The 22553-nt window shown below is 35.8% G+C and overlaps 1 protein-coding gene across 10 annotated transcripts in view; it reads left to right on the top strand.

The window, feature by feature from the left end:
- HERC1 (HECT and RLD domain containing E3 ubiquitin protein ligase family member 1) overlaps positions 1-22553 on the top strand; it is a 103110-nt gene that overhangs the window by 13501 nt on the left and 67056 nt on the right. For all 10 annotated transcript variants that reach the window (XM_061999389.1, XM_061999391.1, XM_061999385.1 and 7 more), the window contains exons 2-17: positions 4784-5739; positions 6906-7001; positions 7310-7504; positions 9128-9439; positions 10087-10183; positions 11776-11919; positions 13219-13346; positions 14191-14335; positions 14430-14601; positions 15706-15840; positions 17517-17682; positions 18251-18376; positions 19517-19738; positions 20911-21063; positions 21234-21366; positions 21844-22035. In XM_061999389.1, coding sequence (XP_061855373.1) covers positions 4810-5739; positions 6906-7001; positions 7310-7504; positions 9128-9439; positions 10087-10183; positions 11776-11919; positions 13219-13346; positions 14191-14335; positions 14430-14601; positions 15706-15840; positions 17517-17682; positions 18251-18376; positions 19517-19738; positions 20911-21063; positions 21234-21366; positions 21844-22035 — 3346 coding nt within the window. In that variant the 5' untranslated portion in view covers positions 4784-4809. The remainder of the gene's footprint in view (positions 1-4783; positions 5740-6905; positions 7002-7309; positions 7505-9127; positions 9440-10086; positions 10184-11775; positions 11920-13218; positions 13347-14190; positions 14336-14429; positions 14602-15705; positions 15841-17516; positions 17683-18250; positions 18377-19516; positions 19739-20910; positions 21064-21233; positions 21367-21843; positions 22036-22553) is intronic.

The following is a 22553-nucleotide window of genomic DNA, read 5'->3' as shown; positions in this document are numbered from 1 at the left end:
GAGAGTGTTTTCGGGACTATAGCAAAACCAACTTCTTGCTATCAATGTGTCTGGTTAGAGACTACTAGCAGTCATATTAAACCAAATGTTATTTTCAAGGCGGACCAACATATTTCTTGTGAAAGCTGCAGTTAGAGAGGTCACTACTAAGAGCTCAGATTCAGGCTTTAGTCTCTATGTTTAGAGACTTGGATACAAGGAGAAGAGAAAAAAAATCTACTCATCTTCAGGAAAATGGGCAGTATTTGCACCTTTGAGGTACATGAGCACATTTGGAAATTTCTGAATGGAGAACAACTGGTAGAAGCATACCATAAAACAAAGTAATGAGTCTCTCTTCAGAGAACATCTCAACATAGCTGGATCCCCATGTATTGCCTCTCAAGGCATTAACTTCGTTACTGAAGACCAGAATTTGTAATTTTGGTTTATGGTTGCAATTCAGATTAAACAGTAGTTCGCAAATCCTTCCCTTTCTTTGTGAACAGAGTCCTGGATATAATAATACCTATTTCTGTCACTTGAAAGATGAGCTTTTGCTGCGTTTTGTAGTATGAGTAAACAGAAGATATGTCTAAGTGCCTCAGATTGGTAATGAACAGTTGTGGCTCCAGTTTTTGTGTGATAGACATATGGAAGGATTTTCTCTGCTCTAATACAGCTGAAGTTGCTTGGGCAAGGCTCACTTAGGGTCAAATAAGACTTTTGATGAGGGCACCAAGCTTTAACAGAGAAAATTTGGAATAAAAGCAAGTGCTTAGTAGCACAGAATGTGCACTTTTTTATTTTAATGGACCTATTGGCTGAATACTATAGTTCTGTGGTTATTTTGTATGTGTGGTTTTTTTTTTCCTTTAAGTATGAAATGTCAGGACAGAGAGAACAGAGTTGTATTATGTATTACCCACTGTACAAGCATTACAGCTGTAGTAAGCACATCCTCTCACTAGATGGCAGAGAGATTTCCTCCACCTCCCGGAGATTGTTTTAAATCGCATCAAGCAGAGCTCAAAAGAACACAAACCTCTCTTTCAGGATATTACATTACTTTTTGGTGAAATTGCGATACATTAGAATTTGAAGTGTTCTTGAACAGAAACTGATCATTCAGAACCTATGTAACCCATGGCTAATGACTATAAAACAGGAGTCAAACATCTGTTTTGTACTGTAGGAGATAAAAGAATTTGTAGTTTTTGAAACACCCTTCTTTTTAAAAGATAAATTTGAAAGCACTTTTGCCTTGAAAAAGCTTCCACTTTACAGTTGACATCAAGAATCTTTTTTAAGAAAATGGAATTCTAAAGGCTACAAGCATTAAAATCAGTAACTCAAGTTTCTCTTGGGGAGCTGAGTGTTCTTTTTCTTTACTAATTAAAAAAAAATTTCTCAGACTTAGAAGAACCCTGGACTCAACTAGTTGTGATCAGTATGCATTCTTGTATGGAGAAAGATTTTCACACCAGTGTTCATTTTTTAAAATAGTTTTGGTTTTTGATTTTTTTTTTGTTTGTTTGTTTTTTGGGGCTTTTTTTACTTTTACGGTACTTGAATGTTGTATAAATTATAACTAAGAAAAGCTGATTTTAATGACATTGTTACTTTGCACACATGTAGTTCTTGTGGTTTGTGTGTTTGCTGTTGAGTTCAAAACCCATCTACTAAAAATTCTGTATTTATGTGACTAAACATATTAAGCAAAACAAGAAGAAAAAATATTTTATTCGAATAAAATGAAAAAATGAAGTCAATAACTAAGAATCTTAAATCCAATTGCAAGGTATTAAAGTATTAATATACTGCTAGATTGCAGGTGAATAATAAAAATAGTGAGGCATGAGAGTGGACAACCTTTCCAATCTATGGGACATGTATAAATATTAAGTGCTCAATGCACATTCCACTTAGTCTTCTATAGATTTCTTATACTTGTGTCAGGATTCTGATCCAGAACTGTGAACAAGATCTGGCAATGAAGCCCTCACTTGATTTTTAAATAGCTGGATGTCCCAAAATATAGTTATTCCAAAACTGTATTTATTACTTTTTTTTTTGTCTTTTAAGTGTTGGTAGAACAGACTGAAATTGCAAGATGAAAGGGAAAAATGAGATTAAACTGACTGAAAAGTTTTTATGACACATTTTGCAGCAAAATATGTGAATTAGCTTGCATCCTGTAAAAACCAGTATGACTATCAACATGTTGCTGTGCTAGAGCTAAGAATCCCTTAGAAGCTACTCTAATACAAGCTTTGCTTGTTTTGCAACTTAGTGTCACATAGGCCACCACTTCTAGACCATGCAAACCCTGATTTCTGCAGCAGCTTGTCTTTGGGTAACAGTGGCATACAGTAATGGTTTCAGGATATTTTTTTGAAGAATATTAACATCTCTCATTTATGAGCTCTAAGCAATATATATAGTATAGAAGTTCTAGTCACAGTTTTATTCTTGGGAGAGTACTGTCAGTTGTATAAAGTTGTTTTTTTGGTCTGTGGAATTTCTTGCTGATATGGGAGAGATGTGGGCTGTTTGGCAGTTCATGTTTTTGTCAGAAAAGCTACCATTAGGTTAATCTTTGTTATCCTTATCAAATACCAGGTCTTGAGGGCAAGGTCTCCCATTGTATAATTCAGTGCACACATAAATCATCATAAAGCTGAGATGTGCTCCTTGGTTCTGCATCTTTTTAGTTCTTCAGATCTAAATCTTGAATTACTTTGTCTGTTAAATAAATGTTGTTCTTATGTGCTTCAAAAATAACCAGGTAAACTACAACTATGGTTATGAACAGTCCTAAAATACAGTCCTATAGTACTTGGAAGAAGGAAGTTATGGTGAGATGTCTGTCGTGACACAGAAGAAATGCTTTGCATTGATGCATTTATATGGAGCAATCTTCCCCTCATACATCCTTCTCTCTCAGAGCAGTCACTAAGACAGCACTGGCCACTTCTTTAAATAAATTAAAAAAAACCCCAACTAATTTACTTCATACTTATAAGAACTGCAAAATTGGAAGAGATTTCACTTTGTGTTCCTGCTGCAGATTACTTAGGATTTATTTTTGCAATAGAAATATTGTTAGTGATGTCTTCCTTAGAAGTCTGTCCTAAAAATTTGGAATACTTTTGAAGTCATACTTTATCAAAGATATTAATGTTGTGTAATAAATAATTTTGGGTACCATAGTTTTACTTGGAATAGTTGTAACGTGTATTTGGCCTAAAGAGCCTATTCACTGAGTGAATAGGACCCATATAATGTGCCACTCCAACAGTCAAACCATCTGTCCTGGTTTCCATTTAACGTTCTGACATGGGTTGCAAGGAGATCACTAGTTTATCTTAGAAAGCGGAAAGAGTGGCTTGTGACAGTAGGACTTAATGTGTTTGACAGGTTGAGCCCTTAGTTATAGCCTGAATTAGTGTAAAGTGAAAGTTTATACTGTACGTAGTTGTTCATGATCTTGTGCATTTTTTGGAAGGTTTTGTCCTTAGCTTTGCTGTCTGTAAAGAGAATATGATTTTTTTTCTAGAGAATAGTAAAAGCATATTTTAGTTGAAACATAGCAGTGTTAAATCTGCTGTGTGTGGATTTTTGTGCATGCGGATTTAGAAAATGCAGATTTTAACTCAGATTCTGTTAAGGAAGTTTCACATTTGTGTATACTTACTTGTTTAAAGCGAAAAGTTAATCAGCAAAATGTCTTTTATGCTACTTCATAGAATCATAGAATGGTAGGGTTGGAAGGGACCTTTAGAGATCATCTAGTCCAACCCCCTGCAGAAGCAGGTTCACCTAGATCAGGTCGCATAGGAACATGTCCCAGGTGGGTTGTGAAGACCTCCAAGGAAGGAGACTCCACAACCCCTCTGGGCAGCCTGTTCCACCGCCCCCTCATCCTCATGGTGAAATAGTTTTTTCTTATGTTTAAGTGGAACTTTTTGTGTTTCAGCTTCATCCCATTACCCCTTGTCCTGTTACTATCTACCATAGAAAAAAGGGATGTCCCAACCTCCTGACACCCACCCTTTAGATATTTATAAATGTTAATAAGAAGTCCCCTCAATCTCCTCCAGACTAAACAGCCCCAGTTCCCGCAGCCTTTCGTCATAAGAAAGATGTTCCAGTCCCCTGATCATCTTTGTGGCCCAGCGCTGGACTCTCTCCAGCACTTCCCTGTCCCTCTTGAGCTGAGGAGCCCAGAACTGGACACAGGACTCCAGATGAGGCCTCACTGGGGCAGAGTAGAGAGGGAGAAGAACCTCCCTTGACCTGCTGGCCACACTCTTCTTGATGCATCCCAGGTTGCCATTGGCCTTCTTGGCTACAAGGGCACATTGCTGGCTCATATTTAGTTTATTATCAATCAGGACTCCCAGGTCTCTCTCTGCAGAGCTGCTCTTCAGCAGGTCAATCCCCAGCCTGTACTGGTGCATGGGGTTGTTCCTTCCTAGTTGCAGGACTCTGCACTTGTCCTTGTTGAACCTCATGAGGTTCCTCTCTGCCCAACTCTCAAGCCGGTTGAGATCCCACTGAATGGCAGCACAGCCTTCGGGGGAATCAGCCCCAGAAGGGGCTTCTAAACTATTCTGTTAGTATTTGATCTGAATTCCAGGTTGCAGCACTTATATGGGTAAAATGGTGGAACTTTGGTAATTCCTGGTGATTGATCTTTTACTACTTGTTTTCTTAAAGGATTGGTAGCATTTGTTCTGCTGTGGGCAGTCAGTTCTGTAGATAGTAATTTACTCCAATTTACTTTGTTTTTCATCCTCAGGACTAATGGCAAAGGAATAAACCAACATGGCAGCTATGGTCCCACCTGTGAAGCTGAAATGGCTTGAACATCTAAACAGCTCCTGGATCACAGAAGACAGTGAATCTATTGCAACAAGGGAGGGAGTTTCTATCTTGTACGCTAAGTTAGTCAGCAATAAAGAAGTAGTGCCATTGCCCCAGCAGGTTCTGTGCCTCAAAGGACCTCAGTTACCAGATTTTGAGCGGGAATCTCTATCTAGTGATGAACAGGACCACTACTTGGATGCCCTTCTTAGCAGCCAGCTGGCACTGGCGAAGATGGTATGCTCAGACTCTCCATTTGCTGGAGCACTTCGAAAACGTCTCCTTGTGTTGCAGCGTGTCTTCTATGCACTTTCTAATAAATATCACGATAAGGGTAAGGTGAAACAACAGCAGCATTCACCAGAAAGCAGTTCTGGGTCAACAGATGTTCATTCTGTTAGTGAACGTCCCAGGTCAAGTACAGATGCACTCATAGAAATGGGGGTTCGGACTGGACTAAGCTTGTTATTTGCTCTGCTAAGACAAAGTTGGATGATGCCCACGTCAGGACCTGGCCTCAGTCTTTGCAATGATGTTATCCATACTGCAATAGAGGTTGTGAGCTCTTTACCACCGTTATCTTTAGCAAATGAAAGCAAGATTCCACCAATGGGATTGGACTGTTTATCACAAGTAACAACATTTCTCAAAGGAGTAACTATTCCAAACTCCGGGGCAGACACTTTAGGTCGTAGGTTAGCTTCTGAATTACTTCTTGGTTTGGCTGCCCAACGAGGTTCCTTGCGATACCTTCTTGAATGGATAGAAATGGCTTTAGGTGCTTCAGCTGTAGTAAACACCATGGAGAAGACCAAGTTGCTTCAAAGTCCAGAAGGGATGATCAGCTTTGATTGCTTTATGAGTATATTAACACAGATGCGACGATCTTTGGTAGGTATACCAGCTTTGATTTTTCTACTGTGCATTTTTTCTACTATTTGTGTTCTTAAGTAGTTCCTCTACACCTAATGGGAGTTTGCTGAATGATTTGCTTAATGTGTTAAAAAAGTGTTTGGGATTTTTTTATGAAATATTTAAAAAAAATATTTCCTTTCTTACCCACCAACTCTTTCCTTCCCTCCCTGCCCACCCATTTCCTTGTAAGTAAAGATGAAACAGTAAAGCAATCCCTATGCTGTCCCTTTTGGTGTTGTTCTCTCACTTCAGAAAAGAATCGTGAATATACTTGATCCACTTGCACTTTGCATTTAAGTTCATAGCAAAAAACGTTAAGGAACTGTTTTTAAGACATGCTGTCCTTGAACTTGGAATTCATTATTTAGTGAATTTGCAGTACTCCTTGTTTGCTGTTCAAGCAAATCAGTAAGATTTGAGATGTTTAGTGATTTTGCTACTGCTCAGAAATTAGTAAGAATAAGAAAATGAGCTAAGTTGTTTGAAAGTGTGTCACACGGCTTTTTATGTTGACAGTTTACTTCTGGTCTTAGATGAATATTCTTTTTGAAGCTATGAAATTATTGCACAGTATGCAGTCAGAAGCTGTTCCAAGCTTCTGCCTCATACTCAGAATGAAACTGGGAATGACTATTTTCCTGAAGTGGTCATTCTGTTCTCCCTTCTCAAGCTTGTAATGCATATATTTTAAAATGTAAAAAAATTAAACAATGGGGACATGACAAGAGCATGGTAGTGACGTGCCTGAGTTGAATTGAAAGTCCCAATGGACAGCTTTATTTTTTGTTCTTTCTGGGCTAGATATAAACGTAGAGATCAAAATAAGGAAGTTGTGTAAATAAATACATAAAATGATTAGTAATTTTTAAGTAATGATCACTTTAAACAGAAATGACTTGCATTTCAGAACAAAACTTATCTCAAAACCCAAGTATTTTCACAACAATGAATAAATAAGAATGTTTAACTAACACTTGTCACATTTTTGTTGTCCTGAAGTGTATGCAGATATCACAGCTTAGGAGAGAAAGTTAGTTTAGTTAAACTTAACTATAAGAACGAATCCCTAATGTATTCTGTACAGGTGCACTGTTGCTATGTGGAAATATTTTTCTCATAGTAACCGCTTTTAAAAATTGTAGGGGTCATCTGCTGATCGAAGTCAATGGAGAGAGCCAACGAGGACATCTGATGGCTTATGTTCTCTTTATGAGGCAGCTCTGTGTTTATTTGAAGAGGTATGTGTTGAAACAAACCTTGATTTTAAGATAATTTTAATTTACTTCCCCCTCACACATCCAATTTGTGCGTGCATGGTCCAGATATGGTCAAGACTCTGCTGAGTTATTCTGGGGTAGAAGAGGAGGGCAAAAAAGCTGAAAAACCTGTAGAGAAACAAAGTAATTTGGGGAAGCTAATGTTACAGTGATGGATGATTTGTGGTTTAAGCAGAGAATCATACTGAGGAGAAATAAGTTTCATTAGACCTTGTTACTATATAGAAAGAAAGAAAATTCTTAAGTGAGTAAGTTTTTTGTATTAATAGGTTTGTCGAATGGCATCAGACTATTCAAGAACATGTGCCAGCTCTGACAGCATTCAAACAGGTGATGCTCCCATTGTTTCTGAGACCTGTGAAGTGTATGTTTGGGGTAGCAACAGCAGTCATCAACTGGTAGAAGGAACTCAAGAGAAAATACTTCAACCCAAGCTTGCTCCAAGTTTTTCTGATGCACAGACGGTGAGTGACATTTACAGTGGTACATTACATAACACTGAACAGCTTCACAGTTATAGTACAAAATTGGAAAATAGTACTTTAGGTCTGAGTGTCAAGTTGTAATGGAAACGTGATGCTCAGAATTAATCACACAAGTTATTTTACTGAAAGTGTCTTACTAATTTTATTGATACCTGAAAAAAATTTGTTTTATTTTTAATAGCAGAGATCAGTGTCCATGTAACAAGAACAATTGACTGATCTAACTTTCTATGTTATGCATTTGCAGAGACAAATTTTATTGACTGTAGTTTGTTTTCTTTTTTTTTTTTTCCCCTGTTGTTTAAAAGATATCTTAACTACTCAATCTTTTTCCATTGCTGATTTTCACACCAAGGTTGTTTAGTTTAAAAGTCCAAACTGGGCTAACTCCTGTCCAGCAGCCTTAATTAGCTTTCTAAAAATCAATATGCAGTATGCTTTTTCTGCTTTCAGTCACAGATTCTGCAGTTGCAACTGAGCACTTCTACTGATGCATGACTCAGAATATAATAGTTTGCTTTTCTGTTACTATGTTGGCTTTGCAGTGTTGACTTAAGTAAAAGCACTTTTTTGGTCATTAGACAATTTAGGTACATCTTCTAAAATTGTTTCTATTGACGTCACTGATATATTTTATATGCTAGTGAACTGCAGGACAAGGTCTCATAAGGCAGGTTTAGGCATTCAAAAAAAATGTCTTCAAACACTAATACACAAGAGTGGAATGAGTGATCTGAATGAATGGATTACTCTTCAAAGAGTGCTGTATACAGCTGTACAACATTTATGTGACTTCCCTTTGGGATAAAAAATCTTATTCTTTAACGTTCATTGATGATATTTGTAGGATTTTTTCTATATGAAGAAGTTAATTTGCAGTGAATAGGGCTGTCACTGTGCAGTCTACCACCTGCTTTGTGCCTTTTATGATGTGGACATGCAGTGTCTTTATGCTTCAGATATGAACATACTTTGTGCTTACACTGTGTTAAGATTCCTAGAGGAAATTATTGCAGGGTTAGTTAGTTTCCTGTTAGATTATTCTTCAGCTGTGTGTTGACTTTCCAGTAGAGGTCTTTCTTCCCTTAAAAACTTTTGGTCCTATTTCTTTAATGTTTATGTAATTAAAACGCGTAGTCTCAAATGTCACGGACTTTTATCATTTGACATATATCTGTAATGTTACTGCTTCATACTGGTTAAAATTAAACAAAACCTACAGTGCTTGATCAAGCTGTTACTTTGTCTTTTTAACCTTGATTTCTTAAAATGCCTTCAAAGACTGTCTATTTCTGTCTGTGACTCTTGGAGATCTGAAGGTAGCCTGAGTTCTGTAGCCTATAGAAGAGATGCAAATAAAACAGATTAATTGCTATTTATATCTGTTACTTCAAGAAAATAGATTTACTCTGAAATATTTTTCAAGAATTTGAATTTTACTGCGTGGTGAAGTCCAAATTCTCCTTAATTTTTAGATGATGTTATATGAAAAGGTTATGTAAAAGAACCTGACACTGTTTAAAAAGATAGACATTTAGACCAATCTGTGAAGTTTACATTTCTCTAATCTTTGTTTTTTCTGTTTTAACCTTTGGTTTATAGATTGAAGCTGGACAATATTGTACGTTTGTTATTTCTACGGATGGTTCTGTTAGAGCCTGTGGTAAAGGCAGTTATGGGAGACTAGGACTAGGTGACTCCAATAATCAGTCCACGTTGAAAAAGTTGACTTTTGAGCCCCATCGATCTATTAAAAAGGTGTCGTCTTCCAAAGGATCTGATGGTCATACTTTAGCATTTACAACAGAAGGGGAAGTCTTCAGCTGGGGTGATGGTGACTATGGAAAACTGGGACATGGAAATAGTTCAACTCAGAAATACCCCAAACTTATTCAGGGTCCTCTGCAAGGAAAGGTATGTTTTGTGTAGTAGAACACCTGTGTTCGTTCTGTTCATTTGTAATGTTCTGTAAAATTTTAAATATAAAAAATTTTCAGAAAAAGTTCTGTTTTTTCTAACCTTCTTTTGCTTTCAGTGAAGCTCTAAAGCTTATAATTTTCTTTAGGCGTATGAATTGGACAATAGTGTTGTCAGTTAACATTCTTATAGACTTAAGAGTAAAACTTGCTTTTGCTCAACTGTGATGACATTCCAGGGGATGGTTGCTTTAGCTAACTGTAACATTAAGACTTTTCATACAGAACTTCTTAGTGGTTTCACTTGAAAAGTGGCTTTCTATTGTCCTACAAAATCTTTTCTTCCCTGTCTGTGTTTTGGTCCTTGTTTAAAACATCCACTGATGCTTCTTTTACTAGGATATCATTATATTAAATTTGCTTGACAAATCATGACTAGTTTTATGTAAAAACTTGTCTCCGTGTAATGATTTCCACTTACTGAATATAAAAGATTGCGAAGATTAATTTATGTGTGCACTTGTTCTGCATGAGTGAGCAAAGTCAATTTATGTAGGCTGCGTTTGAAACTTGAATTTCATAAGCTGTTAAACCTCCTATGGAATTAATGTAACAACTTGATTTTTATTTTTGCATGTAATGTAGGTTGTTGTATGTGTGTCAGCTGGATACAGACACAGCGCTGCTGTTACTGAAGATGGAGAGCTATATACATGGGGAGAAGGAGATTTTGGAAGATTAGGTAATTTTAAAATGTCATTAGATACTTTTGGAAGAATTAGTGTGTCTGGTAATGATACTATACATGCATTTGCCTTATTCTCTTGTTATCTCCTCTCAATACACCTACACTTGCACCCAGGTGTGTGTGAATATAGATGATTTTATTAAACCTAGTGTAGAGACTCTAATGCAGTTAATGCACAAATTCTATTTAAAAATATTTTTCTTTACAGGAAAAGTTGCCTTCATTTATAAGACTGTATACAGTAGTCACTGCCGCTTAAATGTAAACATCAGATGTCTTAAATAAACTGGAATTCTAGATAAATATGACCTAGTGGTGGTAGAATGGTTATTTGAACAGTCATGAATAACTAGCAAGGAATATCAGAGGTCTGAGTCTAATGTGGTACTAATCAGAATACTTGGAATAAAATTTGCCATTATGTCTTAATGTCCTTTTACCTTAAATTTAACTCTTCAGATGTATTAGGTGAAATGAACCCCAAGTTATTTCTGTTTGCTTAGATTTTACTTGTTTATTTCATTATCCTGACAGTACAGCTGGTATGCCGAGTGGCAAATTGGCCTTCTCAAGCAGGTCCAGTTGAACCAACAGATTTTGCATAGAAAACTTCTTCAAGTTAGGCTTTAATTCCTTTCTGCTTTGAATGCCATGATCACCAAGTACAAGGGTGAAACCAAGTAATTGACAGGCAGAAAATGAGGACAGTGTTTTACGACTCAAACTGTTACAGTTTTTCAAAGTAGTTGGTAGAAGTGCTGAGCCTGTATCTGCTGTTGAGAAGAAGTCACTAGTTTAGAGATTTAACCTACAATTTTGGAATTGTAGAAACATAGTCTTTGAGTTTTAGCCTAATGTGGGGCTTCATGTGCTTTGGGGAACTTGGAATGTGGAATGGTAGGTTCCAGCATGCAGATAAAAAGTAGCATTTAATTAGATCATAGTAACTTGTTCACATTTAATTAGTTATGGATACCATGTAGTAGTCCTTTCCCCTCTGTTGCTAATGTTTTTTCCATATCTGCAGAATGACTGTAGTTTATTAGACATGTAACTCATACTCATTATGAAGTAGGTGATAATGTACTGTATTGAGTTTCTGCAGAAAGGACTAGTTAGAATTGTGACTCTCTGCTGATTTTATTTGTCCGTGCAGTACTTCTGCTTGTATTGACAGGGGTAAGAGTGTGCCCTTATTTTAGCTTCCTCATGCTATTCAGCTGCTTACTGAAGTATTAGGAAGTATAGCTACCTAATCAACTATCATTAAAGACTGTTGTCCTAGTAATTATTTTTATTTCTTTGAAACTAGATAGAAAATAGTCTTCTGATTTAGAGACTTTAAGGTATGGACAAATGTTCTGGAGTATGTCTCAAAAATTAAATATTTGTTAACTGTACTACAGATCTCTTCCAAAACATGCTATGAATCTTTCAAAAAACTAGGCAGAAATTATAATTTCTGATCATTACAATGTGTATGGATTTTACAAAGTCTCTGAAATTACAAACTGTATGTCACCATCTTCACAAAACCGTATATCACCATCTTCACAAAAAGAAAATACTATTTTCTTTTCTCTTAGGTCATGGTGACAGCAATAGCCGCAACATTCCAACTTTAGTAAAAGATATCAGCAATGTAGGAGAAGTTTCCTGTGGCAGTTCACATACAATAGCTCTGTCCAAAGATGGAAGAACAGTATGGTCATTTGGAGGAGGAGACAATGGTAGGTAAAACTGACATTTTGATGGTGATTTTCATCCTATTCCATCTACCTCACAGCCTCAGTACTCCTTGCAATTTCATTTTGGTTTTTTTTCTTTGTCATTAGGTAGCTGTCCAAGGAAAAGATTTTAGTAAAATCAAAAACAGTATTTGAAGCTGAACTGCAAAATTACAGACTTCAAAAAGGGCTTATCAGAATGAAAAGAACTTTCACAGAGCAGAAAGCTCAATGAATGCATAAACAATTCTGGAAAAAATGCATTGCTGGTAGCTTTCAAATAAACTGACCCATTTGATATAGCAATTACAGAATCACTCATTACCTTATTTAGCTAAATTGGTTATGCCACTAGGTAAAAATGAAAACTCATAAAATTACTGTATTAGTGCTTCCTAGTCTAGTGTAAAGAGACAGAAAAATACAGAGGACAGAAGTCTCATCAACAAATCGGTGTTTAATAGAACTGGATAGGAGTTTGAGTTTCATACAAGCACCATCTCTGACGTGCACATATAGAATTGTTCCCATTTCTCTGTCTCTTTTTCTGTAATTTCAGTTGAAAAATCGTATTTTAACAGGATAGGCATCTTAACCTTCCTAAAGTATTGAAATTTGCTCTTCTGCTACAGTAGGAACAATTTGACTTCTGGATATTAATAATGAGATACTAAAATACTGTAGAAAAGCTAGAACAATAGGATTCAAAGCAAAACTTTTGTAGTACTTAACAGTCTTTGTGATATTTTTCACATTTGATTTGATTTTTCTCTTTTGAGGAATGTTTTGCTGCCAGCATACTGCCGTAGTCTAGTGACATTCTTTGGTTTTGAGATCTTTGATCAATAATGGTGAAATTGTGGAGATGAATAACTGTTTTCAGGAGAAATTTAAAGGAGGAATAAAGGAATAAAAAAATCAGTTGTTTCACAAATGCACACAGCTGTTACAAAAATGCAGAAAAGTTGGGTTTTTTCCAAGTCACTTTACAAAGTAATAATTTTTTTTTGTCAAATATGAGAAGGTTTAGTGTTTTAGAAGGCTTTAGTAGCTAAACAGCAGGCAGTCAATAGTATAGATATACAGAATTAATATTTCAGTTTTTAAATACAGTTAAGGTATATTTCTTGAAGTCTGTAATGACTGCATTTGGAAGTGACTAGGTTTGACAAAAGTTGTAATGTATTTTAATTTTAAAAATATACTCTGGCATTTTTTGAAGTATGAAATGAATTCTTTTTGGGTACTTGTAATTGTTGTAGTACTGAAAATACCTTCTGCTTGTGTTTCCTCCTTTTATAGGCAAACTTGGTCATGGTGATACAAATAGAGTATATAAACCTAAAGTTATAGAAGCCTTGCAAGGAATGTTTATTCGAAAAGTTTGTGCTGGGAGTCAGTCTTCGCTTGCCTTAACGTCAACAGGGCAGGTAGGCAAACCCAAGTTTTCACTCAAATGATGAGAGCTGGTGAAGATTGTGTAGACTCATTATTTCAGCACTTTATTATTTTGTCTGTTGAGAAAATGTTCAACTAGTACTTCAATATCAGTAAAATTCTTGATTAGAGATGGACTGAAGTACTGAAATCCTACTGCACTAAAGGAATTCAAAATGTGCTGAAGAGGCATGTGAAAGTACGCTTTTCAAGAGTCTTGCTTAGCCATGGAAAATGAATGAGTTGTAGGATTATAAGCATAACCAGTACAAAATTAAGTTGGATTCAGGAAGCAAAGTGAGTTGTGAAAGCAAAGAGCAATGAAATGATTTTAATTTTTAATGCATTAAGCAACTCGTGTAGTTAAGTGATTTTATTGTTTTTCAAAATGAGTGTGTATTTTAGAATATAGGTATTAAGTGAAAGCCTTGCTTCTAATCTGCAACATCTCTGGAAAACTCAAAGGTAAATATTGACATGATGTATATACAGTAAGCATTCTACACATGTAACTTAAACTGACACTCCACCTTCACCCCACTGTTATTCAAAGGCAATGGGTTTTTATGAGTTAGGAGTGTTGAAGTTTACCGCAGCAGTTTCTTTTCTTGCAACAGCCTCTCCGTAATGTGCTCTGTGGCCAATGATCTGAGTGACTGGGAAGAAGAAAAGCAGATTAAACAAAATATACATTAGACACATGAAAGTGCTGTGCATATTTTGTTGAACGGAGTAATTGTAGTTACTTGTGCATGTGGTTATCTGTTATTTTGTTTGTTCGTGGTCACCCGGAATGCAAAGTTGACACGCTGATATTTTGTGGTTGGTTTGCTCTAGGTTTACGCATGGGGCTGTGGTGCGTGCCTTGGCTGTGGCTCTTCAGAGGCAACTGCTCTCAGGCCCAAGCTTATTGAGGAACTGGCTGCCACAAGAATAGTTGATATTTCCATTGGTGACAGTCACTGTTTGGCTCTTTCTCACGGTAAAAAGACTAAGGTGTAAAAATACATAATCCTCCTCTCAATCAAAAGCAATTGTGTCTCAGGTTTTGTTTTCTACTTTATTTGTGTTTATAGATAATGAAGTTTATGCTTGGGGTAACAATTCAATGGGACAATGTGGTCAGGGAAACTCTACTGGTCCCATTACTAAACCGAAGAAAGTAAGTGGTTTAGATGGAGTTGCAATTCAACAAATTTCAGCAGGAACATCCCATAGCCTTGCCTGGACAGCACTTCCAAGGGACAGGTAACAATGACACTTGGGGACAGGTATAAGTTTTTTAATAGGAGTCTATTTTGGGATACATTTAACTCTTTCCTGATGATGTTAACCAGTACATGTGTTTCAGATATTCTGCTTGTAATATTTTGAACTGGACTGTCTTGTTTTTTCCTTTCCATTTCCCCCTCCTCCTTTCTCTCCCTCTCTCTCTCCCACCTTCTCTCTCTCTCTAGCCTTCTTTTCTCTTTAAATTGTTACTAATTACAAGCAAAAATATAGCAGCACCAAAGATCTGGATTATAGTTCTTTGTATGTGAAGATTTCTTATATACTGTTAGACAAAAATTACTGCTGTTTACTAAAAATGTGCAAGTTAGGCAGTGAGAGGATAAACAACTCTTTTTTTATTTCATACTTCTGACAGAATTTTTTTTGGCTTAGTTTCCTTTAGTGTAAAAAGGAGTAGAGTAGGCAGAAGATGTTGGGAATGTGGAAATTTAGACAAATAACTGACATGGATTTAAACAATAATTTCTGGATGCTTACATGTTAACTTAAACTAAAATTGGTACCTAAATAAGTAGTTTGGATATACTACAAAATATTACTTGGTTATACCAAAGACATGAACAAGTGATTCAAGTGAACCAGTAAACTTCAGATTTAAATATGGACTAACAAAAAACAATAGAAAAACTTAAAATTTGGAAGACATTTCAGGAAGAATGCCCTGTTTTAAAGGGAGACATTTTGGAAAATAGTGAGACTCATATAGCACTGAGCAGTATTGTCCCTCCAGCATGTCAAAGTCTCTTTATAATGTGTCATTTGTACTAAAAACAGCTTTGTGAGTACTGGTCAGCTTTTACGCAAATCAGATTAAATAAATATGGCTTTATATTTGTGACATTGTAGGTGGTTTTGTTCATAAATTTAGAGTGTTTGATTTGTAAAGAACTTTACAGGAATTACCTTCAAGGGTTAGGAAGTTAGTCTGCCTGAAGCATATTAGCTTGTTCTAAGAAAAAAATTGATTTGATCAAGAGTGTACTCAACCTGCTTAAACTGTTAACTTATTAAAGCAGTTCAAATATTTTCAGTAGTTAACTTAATTTTGTTCGCTTCCAGGCAAGTTGTGGCATGGCACAGACCCTATTGTGTAGACCTTGAAGAAAGTACCTTCTCTCACCTTCGTTCTTTTCTTGAGCACTACTGTGACAAAATTAACAGTGAAATTCCCCCTCTTCCTTTTCCTTCATCAAGGTATATACGGCATATGATGTTTAAGTTTTTTGTAATTTTGTTTTTCTTTACATCAGCAGTGCATGGCTTAGTCCTGGTTAGTCTTTTCTTTAACAGGCATAAGTCTGGTTTAGGTGCCTTTTTGTTTCTTTGTATAGCACAGGAGCTTTTTAGTGCCTCAAACTTAGCAGGATCTTTTGTCTCAAATTGAGATTATGCAACAAATGAAACACTTCCTTTGAGAGTTAACTATATATAAAAACATGTTTAAAAGGATGAGATTTCCTGTGTCTGTACGTTATTTCTGCTTTGCCATTCTCCCTCCTTTTATCAGTTTGAGTGTCTGCTTTCAGCTCTCCCCGTAAACTTCAGCAAAAAATGCCATCAATGCATATATTCAGTTATTGACATAACACATATATGATGCTCAGACCAGGAGCTGTGTAGTTGACATTGCATTTTAACTTGGGATTAATGACTCTGATAAAACTCTGTCTTTGTCTAAGGAATGAAGATATTTTTCTGCAAGCATTTTTAGTGTGTAAGGATGTGCTATTTCCTTCTTGCAGCTCAAGGTCTCTGATCATTTCTGAAGGACTAGAAATTGTTCAGAATGCATGAAACACTTTTTAAAGGTCATGTATGACTCTGTGGTTCAGGTTATGTCAGTTAGCATAACTGCATTCCATCTGAATCTGAATCCATCTGATCTGAATCAGATCAGTTTTTTTCAGGAACAGATTGGCAATGAGACTTTGACAAGGAGTAGTATTACAATTAAAGTAGTTTGCTTCTGATACAAACAGAAGTTAGTAATGGATGATTTGGAATATTTCATGATCAGTTCCGTTTGGGTTGTTCTATTTTTAATTTTGTTTTAAGAGAAGATATACCATTAATTTAAAGAGTGCAAGCTACATCTCATGAATGTGAGATTCATAGATATTAAATGTCATTTAAATGTGAAACAAATGTGCAAGAAGCATTTTCCTTGGTTTGGATTTGGAGAACCTGTATACATTTCCACAAATTGGCTTTTTCTGTAAAAATGCCACAAAACTAACGCTATGTTGATAGTGCTATGTTAACTAAAATGATGTCTGGACAAATCATCAGTAATCATTACTACAGCTTCCAGTTTTCAGTCTTTTTAACACAGATGACACTTCAAATGTATTGCTGTAGAGTATGAAAGCACCAGCATTTGTAAAAACCACTATGAGTATCAAAGATCCTTATTGATGTTTTTGCCTTGCTATGAAGTTTTTCAAAAGATAAGACTGGAAATTAATATCCTGACTTTTAATTTTTAATCCTCTTGATTACTCCTAAATCTTCTGAGAGAAGATTACATTTATTACTTCTTAAAAGTTTTTTATTTTCTTTGTGAGGAATATGTTTTTCTATGTATTTGTGTATTTAGTGATGATTTTGCCTCTTAATTTATGGAGCTAGTTTTCTAAACTGAATACTTCTTGGAACCATTGTCCACAACGATGCTTTACTATGGCTTTTGATCTTTTAAGGAGATTGGCAGTGGGTTTTTAGAGGAGTTTCTTTACAAAGTCCCAGTTGTAATTTACTTACCTTTCTAGTGTGCAAAATCTAACAAGAAGTAAAAGCCTAGTGCATAAGAAAAGGAAAGAGACTAAGGCCAAATGTAGGAGAGATTAACAGGGATGTATTTCTTTTTACAGGGAACATCACAATTTTCTTAAATTGTGTTTGAAACTGCTTTCTAATCATCTTGCACTTGCACTAGCTGGAGGTGTAGCTACTAGCATTCTTGGCCGGCAAGCTGGTCCTCTTCGAAATTTGTTGTTTAGACTGATGGATTCTTCTGTCCCTGATGAAATTCAGGAAGTGAGTAATGCTTTTTTGTTTACGTGTAAAAATTCTGCTACTCTTTTTTTTATTCTCTTTATGTGGTTATGGATTTATTTGACTTCCTAAACTTGCCACTCTGAATGTGATTCTGACTTAAAAGTTTTACTCATTAAAGTTAAAAAATGTAATCACGCTCACTGTTTTGTGATCTGAAAGCAGAGGGTAATATTTACATAAGAATTTAAAAAAGCTTCTCTGACTTTGTAACATTAAAATGTCAATGTTGTGGATTGAGTAACTCACTCACTTGAGTAACTTCTTCTAAGGTGGCACTCTTTACAGGAAATAGCAATTTACAATGAGTTCTTTATTGTTTTGACAATATGTCGGTCTCATTTCACTCCTTCAATGTACTGCATATATTTGCATCACAAAGTGAAAGATTAATCTGCTATTGTGTGATAGAATTCTGGTGTGAAATTAAATTAGGTGGATGTTTTTTGGTGTATCAAGTGTGAGGTACTGTACTTTTAAAGATAAAGATGAAGCTTTTTGTTTTTCTTTCCTTATAATGAAAAAGTATTTTCTGCTACTCTAATTTTAGGTTGTAATTGAGACTCTCTCAGTAGGAGCAACTATGCTACTTCCTCCATTACGAGAGAGAATGGAATTGCTACATTCTCTTCTACCCCAAGGTCCTGATAGATGGGAAAGCTTATCAAAAGGACAGGTAAGGTCAAGTAAAAATATGCCATGCTTTGAAAGCAGTTGTGTATGTTTTTGTTGTTAGAACATTTTAAACAGGAAGGTGAGAGTCGTTTGCAGAATGCAAACACATTATAGGTAAGTTGCAGTGCAAAGCTCAACTCAGCAAAATCTGTAGGTAGCCTGACTAAATTAGTATTGTGATAGGGAGCACTACATGTTTTCTCAAGTGAAGACTGACTACAGAAAGGTTAGGAATTGCTGTATTAGGGTATCTAGACAAGTTTAAAGATCAGATCTTTCAAAATATTAGCATGATTTGACAAGTCTGGATAACAGAAAATTAACTGTTTTTTGGGAGGAATACCTGTATAATGCTTTTGTACATGGATTTCACCCTGCTTTGCAAAGATGACTGGGATGCTCCTTTCTTTTATGTAAATATAAAGAAAACAATAACTGGAGGTTAGGAGATTTGCCCAGTACCTTACAAACAGAAGGAAAGAAATTCAAGAAACATTTGTTCTTGTCCTTGACAGCTGTAGGAACTGAAGCTTGAGCAGTAGTCTCAGATTAAAAAAATAAAAGAAACTATTATTCAGTTCTGTACATGTGAGATACTTGTCAAATTATTTTGGTACAGTATGGAATACAGGTTTACAGTAATACTAAAACTATGAAGAAGAATTTTCTTGTTTTCATTTTGTAAAGATTTCTGAAGGTTAGTACTGGTACAAACTAAAACACCCAACAGTTACTAGTTTAGAGCAAGTTTTAAATTTTTTGGATTCATAACCAGCAACAATGGGGGACAATACTGAAACTGAATGCCTAATTTACTCATTTCTCTCTAGATGAGAATATTTACCCTCTCCTTGTCATGTGTCATGTATGTCCCCATCCCCACACCCAATAATCAAATAACTAGAACAAAGTGGTGAAAGCATTTGGTCCAATGTCTAATATGTCTCAGTCCCAGATTTTCACTGCGTATGGTCATCTAATTCCATATATTTATTTGTTCTCTAATACTACAGGAAAAACTGTTTGGATTTATTTGGTAAAGTTCTCCAGCTTATTTTAGTGTCTTGTTAGAATATTCTTGACTCTTTGTTTTGTCTTCATTAACAAAGACTGTTTCTTGTGTCTAAACATCTTTCTTTAGAGAATGCAATTGGATATTATTCTGACAAGTTTGCAGGATCACACCCATGTTGCTTCCCTGCTTGGCTACAGCTCACCATCTGATGCCACAGAAACCTCCTCATTGTGTATCAGCTATGGAAATCCCTCCGATCAAACGTATGCTGTCCAGAGCAGTCACCCAGATACTCATCTAGCTGAAATCTTAATGAAGACTCTTCTAAGGAATTTGGGATTTTATACAGTATGTATAGGCCTTGTATTTATTCATTCATTCTTTCATTTAAATGGAAATGAATTTTGAATACTTAAAAGTTTTAAAAGTATTTCTTCACTTTTGGAAAATGCTGATCTTTTTGTTTATCTAAAGTAGCATTGCTCTGTATATTTGTTCTGGAGTGGACTAATACCAGTTAAATATTGAACTTGGCTTATGTAAATGTAGATGGTTTCATATCAGACTAAAGTATTTTGTTACTCTTACATTGACTTCTATAGTTTTTGGAAGATAGAATGTAACACATCAACTGAGTAGATTGTAAGGAGCTCTTTTTGGCGGTCTAGTTTAATCCACCAGAGAAAGATTGTCAGACACCAGAAATGTTAACCTGTTTGTTTAACTTCCCTATGGTAATTACCTTATAATAGTGCAGCAAGTACAGGTCAGCTGTCTTACATCATAGCATGTCAAAGATGTTGCTGTTTTCAGAAAGTTTAGGGGAGCAAGTAACTGACTTTTATTTCAGCTAACCAGTTAAATAACAGTGAGAAGAAATGTGAGACTTTTGCTTATCTCGGCATAGTATGCCTAGCTCCTGAGAATGATGCTTGGTAGTTTTTTTTTCTTTTCTATAGACTTCTGTTAGTCATCTAGATTGAACTATCTGCTTGGAATTTTCTACTTGAAACCAACTCAGTTTTTTCAGTAGAATTTAGAATTAAGTCAAGCAGCCATCTGGCTGTCTACCTTCTGCTCCTTTTATTGCCATTCTTTGTAATGCAAGAAGGATTCTAATCCGAAACATTTTATGTACCATCCCCCAATAAATTCTAAAGGGTACTTACTTACTTTAACGTACTGTGATTTTGAGGCTAGGATGGGAAGTGAGTTCTTTCATCCAGTTGTCCTTTGGTGAATTGAACAAAAAGTAATTCTTCATATGAAAAAAAGGTTTTGAGAACAGCAGTGTTTGCTTGACAGCTTTCAATAGCAATCACTACTGTGACATTCTAAATGATTGTCATTTCAGTTTGGCTAACAAATGATACACTTGACATTACCTGAGTTCTTTGATTGTTACAGGTGCACATGGTATAGATAAAAAGAGCTGCTTTTTAAGATGATAGTAAAGTATTAGAGCATTTGAAGACAGAGTTAAATGTCTTTTTTTTTTCTCCCTCCTTTTGTCTTTATAGGACCAAGCCTTTGGAGAACTGGAAAAAAACAGTGATAAATTTTTACTGGGTACATCATCATCAGATAACAGCCAACCAGCTCATCTTCATGAGCTTTTGTGTTCACTGCAGAAACAGTTGTTGGCTTATTGCCACATCAACAGTGTTAGTGAGGTATGTGTCCTTATTTTAATTGTTTAGAAGGAAAAAAAAAATCAGTATATGTGAGCTCCAGAATATTGTAAGGTTCCCATTGAAAATCTTACGAGAGTTTGAAAGCTAAACTGATTAATGAACCCCTTAAATACATTTACAGAATTATTCTTATATTTGTTTCCTTCTAGAATTCCAGCAGTGTGGCACTGCTTCACAAACACCTTCAGCTTTTATTGCCTCATGCTACTGATATCTATTCCCGTTCGGCAACACTGCTTAAGGAAAGCTCTTGGAATGGTAGTGTTGGAGAGAAACTGAGAGGTAAATATTCATGGAAAAATTGGCAGTAGTCAATAATAAGCTTAGGACAGTTGTCATTTGTTTAGATTTGAATAATAAAACACCTTATTTTCCCTATATCTGCATAAAGTAGACACCTCAAGCCTCTCTCAAAGGATGATATTGTCTACACGAGGATAGCAACTGGTTCATGTATTAAATAGAACATTTTGCATACAGGAAATACAGAATAGAGAGGTTATTGTCTCTGTGTGTAATTGCTTCAGTTTTATTAGTTGTAGATTTCTCCTTTTAAAAGGGATTATTTTTTGAGATTTCTGAAAAGCATGGAAGTAAAAAATGGAATGGATTAATAATTACTAAACACCTCCCCCCCATTTCAACATGTACAGTGAGATATTTCTGAGACAGCTGGTTTTTATCCAGTTCTTTCTGACATGTGAAATTATGCTTGGAATACAACTACATAATTCAGTTTGGGTTTTTTTTCCCCTGTAGATGTAATTTATGTGTCGGCTGCTGGTAGCATGCTCTCACAGATTGTCAACTCATTACTGTTACTGCCAGTATCAGTAGCTCGGCCGCTGTTGAGTTACCTGCTAGACCTGTTGCCGCCTTTAGATCGTCTTAACAGACTGCTACCTGCTGCAGCCCTTTTAGAAGATCAAGAATTACAGTGGCCACTTCATGGTAAGTATAATAACTAACACATTTTAATCTGAAACATAAAGAGTGGTAAGTATAATTATGGTGAGTATAGTAATTGCTACATCTCCTTTTCAAATTCTTAACATCCCTAGCAGTGAAATATTTTGAGCTGCAGGCAAACTTCTTTATGCTGTCAAGTCTGAATGTGTATTGACTTGAGTGGGAGTTCAAGATCAGTGTGGGAAATATATATTGAACTGAAAGTACTAAGGTGGTAATACATGAAAATACCATTCTTACAAAAGAAACACTGGTTTAGAATCATTGAATGACAGAATATCTCAAGATAAATGGAATCCATGAGGATCATTGTGTCCCAACTCCCTGCTCCTTGCAGGACTGCCTAGAACTAAACCACTCCTTGGACTGTGATAAGCTTGGTGCTGTGGTCACATCCCAGAAGAGCCTGTTCCAGAGACCAACCCCCTTCTCAGTGAAGAAACTTTTCTTAATGTCCAGTCTGAACTTCTCCTGATGACAGCTAATAAATAACTTTCTCA

The sequence above is a fragment of the Colius striatus genome, chromosome 7 (genome assembly GCF_028858725.1).
Source record: "Colius striatus isolate bColStr4 chromosome 7, bColStr4.1.hap1, whole genome shotgun sequence".
NCBI lineage: Eukaryota > Metazoa > Chordata > Aves > Coliiformes > Coliidae > Colius > Colius striatus.
Note: the sequence above shows the minus strand (reverse complement) of the source record. Positions and strands in the feature narration are given on the sequence as shown.